This window comes from Sapajus apella, unplaced genomic scaffold, assembly GCF_009761245.1.
Source record: "Sapajus apella isolate SASKATOON/1434 unplaced genomic scaffold, GSC_monkey_1.0 scaffold76, whole genome shotgun sequence".
NCBI lineage: Eukaryota > Metazoa > Chordata > Mammalia > Primates > Cebidae > Sapajus > Sapajus apella.
The window spans coordinates 8,307,817-8,322,095 of NW_022437016.1; the positions used below are offsets into that span (position 1 = coordinate 8,307,817).

The 14,279-nt window shown below is 37.4% G+C and overlaps 2 protein-coding genes across 9 annotated transcripts in view; both read left to right on the top strand.

Moving 5' to 3' along the window:
• RABGAP1 (RAB GTPase activating protein 1) overlaps positions 1-14,279 on the top strand; it is a 172,820-nt gene that overhangs the window by 102,633 nt on the left and 55,908 nt on the right. Inside the window, exon 1 of one of the 7 annotated variants that reach the window (XM_032251615.1) lies at positions 1,178-1,407. The exons of the other annotated variants lie outside the window; for them this stretch is intronic. The gene's annotated coding sequence lies outside the window, so the exon portion shown is untranslated. Of the gene's footprint in view, positions 1-1,177; positions 1,408-14,279 lie in introns of those variants that run through there. 7 annotated transcript variants of the gene reach the window in all.
• GPR21 (G protein-coupled receptor 21) lies at positions 1,307-7,390 on the top strand. 2 transcript variants are annotated; one of them, XM_032251626.1, is made up of 2 exons: positions 1,307-1,407; positions 1,838-7,390. In XM_032251626.1, exon 2 carries the CDS (start codon positions 2,234-2,236, stop codon positions 3,281-3,283), a length of 1,050 nt encoding a protein of 349 aa, XP_032107517.1. In that variant the 5' UTR covers positions 1,307-1,407; positions 1,838-2,233; the 3' UTR covers positions 3,284-7,390. The 2 variants fall into 2 exon arrangements, with proteins under 2 accessions (XP_032107517.1, XP_032107518.1); XM_032251627.1 differs by having other exon boundaries at positions 1,322-1,407; positions 1,932-7,390.

The window sequence follows — 14,279 nt, forward strand, 5'->3', positions numbered from 1 at the left end:
TGAACCTTCAGTGTTCCTTCGATGCTATTGGTCTTTTTACTGTGCCACACGTTGCTCTGTTTCCCAATAAGACCTGTCAAATATTACTATCAGGCTTATGCTTAAGTAGGTTTTTTATTTTGGCATTATGGCTGCACCTGGGACTGGCCAGACAGCTGCTGCTGCTTTGGATTTAAAATGTAATTCGTTGCATTCTGATTATGGGTGCCCATTTATCTGTAATCAGAACACGTGTATAAAATGAATAAAAATGAAAGTTGGATCACATGTTTTTGCTCAGGTGCATACCTTTTGGAATGCTTTCAAACACCAACATTTGTTTATTGTCTTTTACTCTGCTGGATATGTGGAACTTTATTTAGAAGGATTAATTGAAAGTTCAGAGATCCCTAGAGGAAAAGATAACTAAAATTACACATTTTCATAGCACTCTTGTTAGCTGAAAATTGTCAACATTTATGACATTACCAGGAAAACCACAATCTAATCCCAGTTTGCATTGTTTTAAGTAGGCAGAAACAAGATTGTATATTCTAAGATACAAAGGCTTATTTGTGCCATGAAACTTCCTGTAATATCCATGCCTGAGTAGAAGAAGGTATATTTACTTTTCTGTCTTTTGTTTATATTCTTGTATACTGCTCAGCAAATTCGAAGCAAGAAACATCATCTCAAAACTATAGGGTAGTGTCAAATACAGGAACAATGTAATTTCTCTAGTATTCAGAATAGGAGATACTTTGTTTTTCTCTTGAAAAGTGATTTTAAAGTTTCTTGGCCAATATTCAGTGAATCATGAGAGACAAAATTAATGAATAGCCTTCTAGCTAGACCTTCTTGTTCAGCTGAATTATGTTTCTCAGTTGCCATACGCTTAAAGGAAGTTAACATGCTTCCTTTCTTTAATATTGCTCTTTGTTCTTTGGGAAAATGCCATAAGAAAATAGGAAGTACCTCTCTAGCAGTGTGTTTCAGTCTAATTACTGACACTGACACCCTGTTCTGTTACTACTCCTTCTCCTTGCTAGCAGCCTGAATTCTGCTTATCTACTAAAAGGGGGATTCCAGACAGACGAGGAAACAGCTTTCAAATGATATACTGCAGGCGTACCGAGCTATTCCCACACTGTGCAGTCTGGAAATCAGGGGGCACCTCTTTGACGATGAATTCCAATTAGTTGCTAAAGATGCCAGAGTGTGTGCGTGCACAGTCGTTTTCTTTCCCCTCCCCCTTTCTTCCTTTTTCCAAGCCCCCTCTTCTCCCTGTTTCCCCTCCTACTCCTTTATCCCCTCCCTCTGTGTCTCAGTTCTGCAGTACTCGGGGTTGAAGCACATTCCTGCTCTGCAAGGCTTTCTGTTAAGGATGTATTGTGGCTTTTGTTTGGATTGCAGCATGCAGAATTACAGGTAACATTCTGAAATTGAACTAAATGGTAAATTCTGTTGAAATGTTTTCAAAGAGGCAAAATGTTATATTGGAATCAGTGAAGAAAATAAATTATCTTGGCTAATTTTATTAGTGGTAATTGTAGTGAAAGATTTTCATAAATGTTATAAGCAAATTCCTTTTCTCCCCCAAGTCTCAAATGAAAGGAAATGGGGGTAAATCAATCTGACCGTGATTCATTTTGTTTTATGCTGATCTTGAAAGCTTGATGTTGCTGCTGCTACTCTATACCGTACGGATCAGTTATATGGGGTGCTATTGTGGGTAGCCATGAATAGTGGTGCCAGTAGGGGTGGAGTGGGAGGGATGATGCCAGCCTGAGCTAGCCAGGTTCTTTGATTAGGGCATTGGATGTGAAATGTAAAATGCTCTCTCCTTTTCTTCTATCAGCTGTTCAGAGGAGACTCATTACAACTCCTGCTGAAGCTCCTAATCTTCTTCCCTTCTCTTCTGCCCTTTCCCCCTACCCTCACTTGGCCTGAAGACGTTGTCCCCAGAGTTTGCCTTACTCCCCTGGTGCTATGTGTATGGTGAACTTGGCATTATGGCCGCGTTTGGAACTGGCCAGACAACTGCTGCTGGCTCTCCTTATTCCAAGAAGGATTTAAAGGGGAATTGCACTGCAGGCAATGCACCACAGCAGCAGCATCAGGAGCTTGGGGACTAAGGCTCCTCTGGCATTATTACATACATGCAAAGCTGACCGCGATGACAGCGGCTGCTCCTTTGAACTGTTGGAAGCAGCCAAGCGGCAGCATGAAGTGACAGATCACTCCTGAGCTCAAGATGAACTCCACCTTGGATGGTAATCAGAGCAGCCACCCTTTTTGCCTCTTGGCATTTGGCTATTTGGAAACTGTCAATTTTTGCCTTTTGGAAGTATTGATTATTGTCTTTCTAACTGTATTGATTATTTCTGGCAACATCATTGTGATTTTTGTATTTCACTGTGCACCTTTGTTGAACCACCACACCACAAGTTATTTTATCCAGACTATGGCATATGCTGACCTTTTTGTTGGGGTGAGCTGCTTGGTCCCTTCTTTATCACTCCTCCATCACCCCCTTCCAGTAGAGGAGTCCTTGACTTGCCAGATATTTGGTTTTGTAGTATCAGTTCTGAAGAGCGTCTCCATGACTTCTCTGGCTTGTATCAGCATTGATAGATACATTGCCATTACTAAACCTTTAACCTATAATACCCTGGTTACACCCTGGAGACTACGCCTGTGTATATTCCTGATTTGGCTATACTCGACCCTGGTCTTCCTGCCTTCCTTTTTCCACTGGGGCAAACCTGGATATCATGGAGATGTGTTTCAGTGGTGTGCAGAGTCCTGGCACACCGACTCCTACTTCACCCTGTTCATCGTGATGATGTTATATGCCCCAGCAGCCCTTATTGTCTGCTTCACCTATTTCAACATCTTCCGCATCTGCCAACAGCACACAGAGGAAATCAGCAAAAGGCAAGCCCGCTTCAGCAGCCAGAGTGGGGAGACTGGGGAAGTGCAGGCCTGTCCTGATAAGCGCTATGCCATGGTCCTATTCCGAATCACTAGTGTATTTTACATCCTCTGGTTGCCATATATCATCTACTTCTTGTTGGAAAGCTCCACTGGCCACAGCAATCGCTTCGCATCCTTCTTGACCACCTGGCTTGCTATTAGTAACAGTTTCTGCAACTGTGTCATTTATAGTCTCTCCAACAGTGTATTCCAAAGAGGACTAAAGCGCCTCTCAGGGGCCATGTGTACTTCTTGTGCAAGTCAGACCACAGCCAACGACCCTTACACGGTTAGAAGCAAAGGCCCTCTTAATGGATGTCATGTCTGAAGTGGCTCAGATATGGGGTTTCCCTGTGTATGTGTGTGTTTTATCTCTAAGTATTTCTAATTCATTAGGAAATCTGGGACAGAATACTTTGACTCTAAGCAATAGCATACAAATGATTTGTATGAATACCTTCTAAGTTTGTAGAAATGGTTTTCAAAAGTGCTTTTGAAGACTCAAGATCATGAAGACAAATTGCTCCTGGTTCCAATTTTTGAAATGTTTTGGAAATGACTACAGTTCTCAGATTTAAAATGAATAAAGCCATATCTAACACCTCTCCAGCTGGCATGACTGAACCTGAGTGCGAAAAGCGTCAGCATTTTAAAAAGTCATCATTTTCTTGTCACTTCTGGGTTCTTTCCAGCTATTTGGGCTTCATGTGCAATTGATTTCTTCTAACAGGGAATAGTAAAATATAAATTAAGAGGTTTTAGAAATTACTTTTTATGTATGCTGAAGTATAACTACACTGCAAGTTTCAACACTGTCATTTAGAAAGCCAAATATTCTATGTTTTATTCTCTTAAGAGAATTCTCAGTAGAGTGAATAATGTGAACACATAAACATGAATTTTAGAATTTTACAGTGAACCATGAAGCAAAAGTGCAATCAACTTACACAGTTTATGAAAAACAGCTATTTTTTGTGCCATGCTTCACAGAGATCTAAAGTTAAGTGTGCATAGAAGTGATCATGTTTGTAGTATTTTTGCCCATGCCTTTGTGTTATGTCTATATTTAGAATATCTGAATTGTTAGATTTCTCTTTTATAGCCAAATGTGTTTAAATAAGCTAAAAAACAATTGATAGGCTGTTGGCTGTCGGTTTTATACTGGTGACTATATACAAAAATGTGTCATTAATATTCTCTGTTCTTTCTATCCAAAGACTTCCGAAATATTAGAACATCAGGGAGAAGGGTATATGTCATAAGAAACTGAGTCAGAAAGTATACTGTAGTATACTGTTTTGTTTGTTTGTTTCTTTTTGTTTGTTTGTTTATAGAAGGGAGTTGAGACATTTTCTTTGTGGTTAAATGGAATCAACTAAGTATTTTTGAAAAGTATTCTTTCAGTTAGTATTAAGGAATCCATATATGAAGAGGGAAAGGGGAAACTCTAAGTCTCTTATTGCTATTCTCTTTCTGGAAAAAAAAAATCCTTTGGCATACAGTTCTTAATAGTCTTTTTTTCCCCTTTCAAAGTATTAGCAAAACCTACTGGATTTTATTCTTCTGTAAAATTATTATTGAGAGTTATGTGTGTTTGTATGTAGTAGTGATGTTCGTTCTTAAAAGTGATTATCTTTAGAGCAAGAGGTTTATTTTTCTAAAAGGAGAGAAGAAATTCCGGCAGCTCCAGGCATGAGAGTATTTCCTCTACTTTTGTGCTGGTTTTAATGTTTCGAGAATCTTCAGGGGACTTACTTGATCTCTCCCTTTGGTTAGATGTTGTAATCTGAATGCAACAATGGTGATCAGTGAGATGGAAGATGGAAGAAACCCAGGGAACATGGGTTAAAGTGGATTTCTGAATCCAAGAAAGGACATAGGTATTTATAAAACAGGCAGATAAGCTTTGGTTTTCCATCATGATGCCAGTGTTCTTATGATTTTAGGCTTTAGACATCAACTTGACTTCAACCTCAGTTGTGTTCTATTTCAACTTTAAGTGACTAAGCATTATATAAACATTCAAACTTCAGATTCTGGGTTTTTCCCAAAAGCTTGCTTGCTCTTTATGTTTAGTGTTAGCAAATTTTATTCTAAGCTGTTTCAAAATTTAGAACTCATACTAAGATCGCAAGTTATGTTAGAAACGGCTTGGTTAAATTGTCATTTCATGTGGGAAAACTTTTCTGTTGGATTCTGAAAAATCTTTGTATCGTATACATCTCCCTTTTAAGTGGTACAGATCTGAAAAAACCAAAATTTACCTTTTTTTATATATGTTAGAGAATGTAATCTGTTCACATTTGCAGTTCGCTTATGAATTTTTAGTTTAGAAAATATGGCAATTTAAAACACTTAATTTTTGTAGAAAGATTTGTTAAATCATTAGGTTTGATCTGATTTTGTTGTGTGTATATGTGTTGGGGAAGAGGAGATGGAGATGCTCCTGGACACAGTAATGTCCTCTTCAGTGGCTGGGGGTGTTTTCTATGTGATAGGTTTGGAAAGTTCATATTTAACTGATCTTTTCATCCTGGAATATTTAATGCAGCATTTGATGACATTTAGTTTAAATACCAGTCAGACTTCAAAAAAAAGTATATTTTTACACTCAGTTACCTTGGCATTGATAGGATAGCTTATTTAATTTTATATTGGACGTGACTGGTATCAGAGGAAACATATGCTTTTGGTGATTATGTTGAAATTATTTCATAGTAAATTTTAAACTAGACTAATGTTAAATTTGTAAACTAGTTTCAGTGAAAGTGGTTTGTTTTTTGCCCCCTTCTTAGAGTAGACAAGCAATTAGAAGTAAACTCGTGTGCTCTACTTCAGTGAGAGCATGATCTTAACACTAGAATGGATATTTACATTTTTTTCATCAGCCTGTTGACTCTTACCCAAAATTTCATTTTGGAAAAGGTTTTCTTTAAGCTTTATTGCTGGATAAATTCTTTTTAAGCCTTTTATGATGGCTTTTCCTTTTTACTTGAATAATAGTCTCAGTATTTTAAGGATTGGGAAAACTTGAATTTTTGTACCATAAATGCATTGTCCACCTCCTTGAACTTGAAAATGAAGCAACAGGGTTATAGACTCCCAGATGGTGGAATGGTTTCTGGGAGGGTTTTTCCTCAGCTTTTCAGGTTTGTTTGAAAAATCTGCACGGTGACTTGGTATAGGAATTATCTTAATTTCACTGACTGTATTTTTGTTTCATAAGTTGTTCTCAGCATGCCAGAATTTATTGTTATATGAGCAAAGTTTGGGAAGATTAAGAATGGGAAATTTGTGGCATTAAGATTTTTTTAAAGTCCTCATAAATCATTTTGTATGTTGATTTTTGTGTAATTTTTTTCATTTCGGGTAGAAGAAAAACTAAACATAAGTATTTACATTAAATTTAGATATTATTATGTTGCAGACCTTGGAAATATTGTAGACATTTCTCATGGCTGTAAACAAGTCATTTGGCCTTTCTTCAAAATTTGTGTGACAAAAGGGCATCATATAGTAAAAATGAAGTTGGAACTGAGAATTTTAAAATGTAGGTTTCTGTTTCTAAGTAGTTTTGTAAATAAGGACAAGTCACTTCTCTAAGCATTTAATTTCTTGTAAAAGGAAATATAGATCCCTTCATACCTCATACTGTTAGTTTGAGGATTGAGTTAAATAATGGATGTAAAAGTACTTTGTAAATCGTAAAGTGCTTTGCAAATAAAAATGGTTACTATTATTTGTATCCACCATTCTTCTACATGTAAGGAAGCCATATATCATGATGTGTTCCCTCACACTTAGATCTTTGAAGCCCAATGCTACATCACTGCTCTTTGCTACTTAGCAATCCCAGACCTGAGAAGAGAAGCAAAATAAATACTCACCCTCCTAAAATTATAATAGCTTTAAATTCAGCATAAAACCACTTTGATTTACTTGTCTTCAAACTCTCTGAAGGCAAGGGACAGTGTCTTTTATCTGTCTGGATAATAATTTTATCCCCTCAATCTGATATGGGATCTGGCTCAGAGCAGAAGTTTCATAGAATGAATAAATGACTCTGTAATTATTGCATTTAGTCACCAGCCTTTTTCTTTCTGTAAGGAATTATAGGACAGTGATGTTCAGAAGACAATGCAGATCCCCATAACCAATCTTCCATTTGCCCTAGGTTATTTCAGATTTTAAATCTTAAATGATATCTTTTTGGTATCAAGAGATTAATGTGTTAATGTGAGTCCTCTATATGCTTAGGTAACTTTACTCCTGGAAACTCTAGCTTTGGCCCAGAGAGCTTCAGGCAGTGCTTTCAAATTGCCAGTTTTTTCACAACATGGATCAGGTATTTGGATCACACCTTCTTGGCTCTGGATCCGGATAAGGCTCTGTAAAATTGGTGACAAGGGCAGAGGAAGCATAGAAAGCTTTGGTGTGTGGTTTTGCTTTGTCTCCCTTTCAGCCTTTCCCAGTTTTCTAGGTCTGTCTTTCCTTCTTCCTTTCTTTTCTTACCACACTATTGCTCATGTATCCAGAAAGAAGTATTTCTTTGATACTGCAATAGGGTGTGGAAAATTGTGTTATGTAAGAGCAGTGGGTTTTAGGGAAAGTTTAAGAAACAATCAAGAAGCACTTATCTGGCAAGTTCTGCTGTATGCCAGGTAATGTAACTAGCCTCAGGCAGGGATCATAGGAGGATCATTTCTTTCTTGTAGAACTATACAGTCTTTAGGTGTTCCATGTGGAAAAATTCTGTGATTATCAGTCTTCCAGGAAGCTCAGTGTTCTCTACTTTATCTGCAAGAATTTACCAAGACTTCCTGGTGGGCCACTCCCACAGCACTGTTTTTTGTGGCGGAGGGGTGGTGGTGCAATTATATGATGCCGATATATAAAATCATAATGTCACTTTATTAGTTTAAGAAATAGATGCTGGTGATTGAGCGCAGTCTTCTCTATTAGTAGATAGTTATGGGAAGCCAAACCATATTCAGAAGGTTGCTTTGTTGGAATGGAACCTCAGAACATGGTTCTGTAATGTGAACATTATTGGGATCATAGTAAAAGATGAAATCATCCCTGCTTCCATATTAACTAACCTACCTTCTCATTGACATGTTATGGTATTTCCTTAGTTCAATTAACTTCTTCTGTTACTTGTCTTTTAGTTAAATTCCTTGCGAGTCTTAGTATCTGCAAGCCTGCCACTCATTCTTTCTCTTTAGGGTGGTTTTATATCCCCAGCCTTATCTTTTATCATAAAACATACTAGTTTTGTGACGTATTATTCAAAATACACCTTTATTCTTTACATTAGTTTGGGGGAGCAGCTCATCTCAGTTTTCATGTAGTACCTATTTAGAAAAGCAAAATGTGTGAAACTTCCTATAAAAATTAATAGTATCTGATAATTAGGGTTGTGATATGCAGGTTAGATCATGTCTAGCAAAGGAGGCAGGGAGAGGCAGATGAGTCCGAAAGGACCTTAGAAATCATTTGGTCTGACTCTGTTATTTTGCAGACTAGAAACCTGCCCTGTGGCCACTGGGTTATCTATATATGGTAATACCCAGACTTCATGCTTCCTAATCCGTTGCCCTTATCTAGCACATCACATTGCTTTTACAGAGGAGTTGGAATTTGACTTGACTCAGCCATGCCATGGGTGGACACATGTGTACATGTGTGTAATTCTAAGGATAAGAAGTATGAGCAATAATACAAATGTTAATTGAGGCTCATTATGTTTCAGGAGAATTTTATAAACTTGATGTTAATACTTCCAATACTGTAGGAGCTAGTGTCTATTATTAAACAGATTTTGAATTGCCAGAGTCAGACAGCTTATAAGTGGAAGATCTGGAATTCAAACGCAGAACTTCCTGACTCCAAAGCCTACATTCTTACATTAATTTTTTTCTTACATTCTACATTTAATTTCCACAGCAACCTATCAGGTAGTAAGCCTGTGAAGAAACACAGACTTAGAAAGGTTAAGAAGCTTCTTGGGTTACATATATAGTATTTTATGATTCAGATCCAATTCTTTGACTCTAAAGCTTGTGTTTTGTACCATTATATAAGCCTCGGCTTGAGAAACATGACAGACCTCCGGCTAAATATAACAGGTTGAATATGCATATTTCTGTTAACTCCACTATAAAGAATAGCAAAGGTATAATACATGTGGAGACAAAGAACAGAGATGGCAGACAGTAATGCCAGCAAAATTTTGGAATATAGACATCTAGTGGATAAGTTGTAACTGACTGAGCAGAATCAACAGAGCTGCTTCCTAAAGTCAAATGAGGAAGAGGAGCAAAAAGAAACAGGCTGATTTATCCATTGACTACAGTAACTATTTGGGAATTAGATTCCTAAGATGTCCCTATAAACATAGAGACTGAAAAACAAGAATTGATAGAAGCTGAAAAACAGAAGAATTGATAGAAAGTTTATATGAGGAACATTTAGACATTATCACCCCTCACTCCTCTTCCCCATCCCACCTGAATCCCTATCCCAAGCAGGCAACTCATTCTTACCATCAAAGCAGAAGATGGGAGATTTACTCTTTGGAAAAGCTGAACCACTCTGGATGCTAGGCATAGCTGAGAATGGGACCAAGGTGTGCTTTGTTGCAAACATGACTGCTATAAGAAAGTCTGTATGTTAAATAATCAGCTCCTTTGCCCGCTACAGTCTCAGAGTGTTCTAAACAGGATATAAGAGGAGTATATTTTGGAGACTGACATTTGAGGGCTCACAAACAAAACAGCCACATTCCCTGCCCCGTCACTTTAAGGTGATGCCCATCAATCAACAGATCCCACCCATGCACACAGAGCTCACAGTTTTTTATTGCTTCTCTTTTAATATTAACAGATAGCCAGAGATCAATGCAGTTTTGAGAAAACGTTTTCACATAAAGTGCAGAGTCAAAAACAAGCAAATGACAAAAATCAGAAGAAACAAACAGTGTACATTGCTGAAGAAAACATCCAAAAAAACTCAACTGTAACTAACATTTTCAGAGAGGATTTTGCATCCATTAAAGGAGAGGAGAACAGAGTGCCATAAAAATGAATAGGAAGAGGTCCGGGCACAGTGGCCACACCTGTAATCCCAGCACTTTCGAAGGCCGAGGCGGGTAGATCACGAGGTCAGGAGATCGAGACCATCCTGGCCAACATGGCGAAGCCTTGTCTCTACTAAAAATACAGAAATTAGCTGAGTGTGGTGGTGTGCACCTGTAGTTTCAGGTACTCGGGAGGCTGAGGCAGGGGAATCTCTTGAATCCGGGAGGCGGAGGTTGCAGTGAACCAGAATGGTGTCACTGCACTCCAGCCTGGCAACAGAGTGAGACTCCTCCTGAAGAAAAAAAAAAAAAAAAAGGGAAGAGAACAAGAAAGAACGATTGCAATTTAAAGTATAATAAGCTATTTATTTATTTAGTAAGCAGGTTAGAAAATGAAGTAGGACAGATGGTGAAACAAAAAGAGAGATTGAAAATAGATGAAAAAACAAAACAATTGGAGGTTTAATCAGGGAAACCCAATAGCTGACTAACAGGATTTTCAGAAACATAATAGAGGAAAAGAAAGGAAGAAATTATTAAATATCACAAGAAAAATTTCCAGCACTGAAGGGTATGTGTTTCCACAATGAAAAGGCCCATTTCAGTGTAATAAAAAGATTCACATGATGGCAGATTGTTATAAAATTTCAGAACAGTGGGGATAAAAATTCCTAAAAGGTTCTTGAATGGGGTGGGACGTGGATGGTAGAGTCTAAACATACAAAGTGTAGGGATTTGAGTAGCAGTGGACTTTCTGCCATGTTGAAGCAAGAAGGTAATGGGTAATCACTTCAAAATTTTGGTGAGAAGTGATTTCCAACCCACAATTTTATGCTCAGTCATTCAAGTGTGAGGGTAAACTAAACTTATTTTGAGATCTGCAAAATCACAAAATATTCACCTGCCTTACATTCTCAGGAAGTTACTGAAGGATATGCTTCTCCAGAATGAGGGAGGAAATCAAGAAAGAGATACAGAATCCAGGAAACAGGGTCTCTGACACAGGAGGATGGTGAAAAGAATTCCCACAGGAAGGAAAGCTCTAGGAAAGCAGTTATGCAGGAGAGCTAGAGAGCAGCAGGAAGAAATAAGGTGCTAAGAGGTATGTCTCTAGGAAAATATAACTGGCATTTTCACCATGGTGAGAAGAACTTAGTTTTGTCGCAATTTTAGGGGAAGGATTGGTGATAGATACGTATAAAACCAAGGAAAAAGAAAGGATAGGCAATTAATAACTTCAGAAAAAAATAGAAAATTGAAGAAAGGAAATACAATCATGACATACTCTGATTCAGTTATGTGCTACTGTGTATAGTTTGGTTTTTAGCTGAAAACGATAGCAACACTATGTTGACAGGGTGAGGGGAAGGGAAGTATTTGAGGGGTCGGGGGAAGGAAGGTGGGTGTAACAGAGCTGCAGTAGCATCTTCCCTACTGTAAAGTCTGAAACTGATGGCTAAAGTGGAAAAACCCAGAAAATAGCAACTTAAGCATTTTATTCAGAAATATGAATTAAAAACAAACAGCTTTAAAAAAAGGAGATATGAAAATGCTTGCCTCTAAGAAATAGAATATGAGAAGTGAAGGGAATTTCATTGTAAACTTCGTACTATCTGACCTTTTCACTTATGTAGCTGTATTATTTTCTGTGAAAAGCATAGACCACATTTAGGAAAAAACAGATGTATTTTAACAGAAATAAAGGGAAACCAGGAAGGAGGCACAGGTTTAGAACATTTCTGAAATAGTAAATGAGGGCATGATAATACTGTTTTACCTATGGCTCTTTACAAAGCAGTTTCCTATTAATTGTCTCATTTCATTCTCCTAGAAATATAGGCAAAGTCAATATTGTCCCTTTTTTCCAGTTGTGGAAATGGAGTTTTGGGACTGTAAGACTTTTTTGGTTTCCAGTCTACTGTATCACTGCACCTCTGTAGGTGTCTGTTTGGAACCTTTCAGATTTTGTAACTTTGTTTTTTACCAAGAGAAGACACAAAGTACTGGAATGTATCCTTCTTTGACATCATGGGAAGGAATATAGGAAAATGTGTGTGTGTGTGTGTGTGTGTGTGTGTGTGTGTGTGTGTGTAACTAGTATGTGTATGTGCTGGTACTCAGGAGTATCTATAATACATGACATGGTATTATGAAATGATGAGAGGAATGCAAAATGTTTTGTAGTGTTCAAAAGCAAGGAGGTGCATGTTAAATACATTTCCTTAGAAGGCAGTGTGAGAGATGGCTCAGGGTAGAGTAGAATTTCTATAGTCTGATTCCTTTCCTCACCCCACACCACCCTCCGTGAATGAGATTTCGTAAAGTATCCAACTGGACAGAATTAAAGGAACCCACAGGATCAATAGACTACAGACCCTAATGAAGTGATCTACAATTTAACAAACAATATATGACATGAGAAAACCCTTTGCAAAGTAAAAAGCCTATCTTTACATTAAAGTATTATGATCATAGTCACTTAATGAAAGATTTGGTGGCTTGTTACAAAATGACTGAATTAGCTTTGAGCAAAATATAAAAGTGATCATATTTTCAAAATAAAATTTAAAATTCCTTGTCTATCAGCTTTCAGCAAATACTTACTGAGTTGAATTGTTAAGGCAGTATTTGGGGGAGAAAAACAAAAGTTATAGCATTTAAGTAGCATTATTTATTTCAGAAATTTCTTCCAGAAAAACGGAGGAACCCTCCACTGCCAAAGCCATTTATTTTTAGCTAGATCAAAAAATAAATAAAGTTAAAGAAGGCCATTTGTGGGTCTCTGTCTTTCACTGCCTCTGGGGAACTGAATCAGACTAAAGCCTTTTTTCATTTATAAAAGTTCCCCTTCTTCATGATATGTGTTCATAGGAATCTAAATCATTCCTACTTAAATTTTGTTAACATTGTATATCGTTAACATCGTTTTATAGTACTGAGGACATGTATTGTAGCCTATAGAACACTGGAAATAAAGTTAAAATATAGATCCTAGTTCTGGCATTTAATTAGGTAATCTTAATCTGTCTGAATGTTAGAAGGACTGTCATATTTGAATGAAGATGACACCAGTATTATAGCAGTTGGTTTAAGATCAGATGCATGTTACGTTAATAGTAAGGCTTTTAAAGTTGTCAATGTGATCACCTCATACTCTTGGATCCTTTTCTTCCTCTGAGATAGAGAGGAAAGTAGTGAAAAGAGCATGGATTTTTGGAGTTTTTGGCCCTTGGTTTTCTACTCTGCAAAATAGGAAAATACTCCCTCATTAGAATTACTGTGAAAATTAGGTACAGTTACATCTAAAGCAGGTAAAATTGTAGTTGGGGGCATTGTAGAAACTCAGTAAAATATTTCAGCTTTTTCTTTGCCACACAGATGTCAGAATCTCCCAGTGACTTCTAGGGCCTGCAGATTGGCACGTACCATCAGATGAATGGCCTTGGGTGAATATGGAGTGGCCTGGTGTGCTTTCTTCTCTCAGGGATGGTAAATCCCCTAAGTACTCCCTTGATAGGTAGCTCCAGTTCTTCAAACTGATGTTTTATGTATTTTGTCCTGCTTTTATAATATGTTTTGCAGTAGGGTTAGTCCTGTACAAATCTTGGACATTAAGATACACATATAATACTTGGATGTATTTCATCAAGGGAATAGTAAGTCGTTGGGGCTTGCAGTAAGAACTTTAAATACTTTAGGAGGTGGAAAGGAAATTTGAGGCTGAAGCAGCAGAGAGGGGTCACTTTAATCAAACTTTAAAAATGAGTTGGTCTTAGGCAGAAAATACAGTTTTGGCAGCTCATATTTTAAGCTTAAAAGTCCTGATGAAGAGGGGCCATTTATATACGTAAGGAATAAAGAGATCGTGTAATGTGTAGTGACCAAAAGTATGTGCTTAAGAGGCACATACTTTTTAAAATATAATCAGTCAGCTAATATAATTCTAAAGTATATATTAGACAGATCTGAGTTTGAATCCTAGCCCTGCCACTTACTAGCTGTGAGACCTGGGGCAAAATACCTAATTGTTCTTAGTCTTTGTTGTATTAACTAATAACACTGTCTCACGTAAGTATTGTAAAGATTAAACGAGCGAATGCATGCGAAGCTCTAATAGCACAGTGCTTGGCATATAGTAAACACTCAGTATATGTTGATACAGCTGTCTTGCGAATAAGGTAGTATGGATGAAGCAGAAGTTTTAAGTTGAGATATAAGGGAGAATAAGTTCGGAAAGATAAACTGG

Coding starts and splice junctions, on each gene's coding strand:
- GPR21 (XM_032251626.1), top strand. CDS start 2,234: ATGAACTCCACCTTGGATGGTAATCAGAGCAGCCACCCTTTTTGCCTC.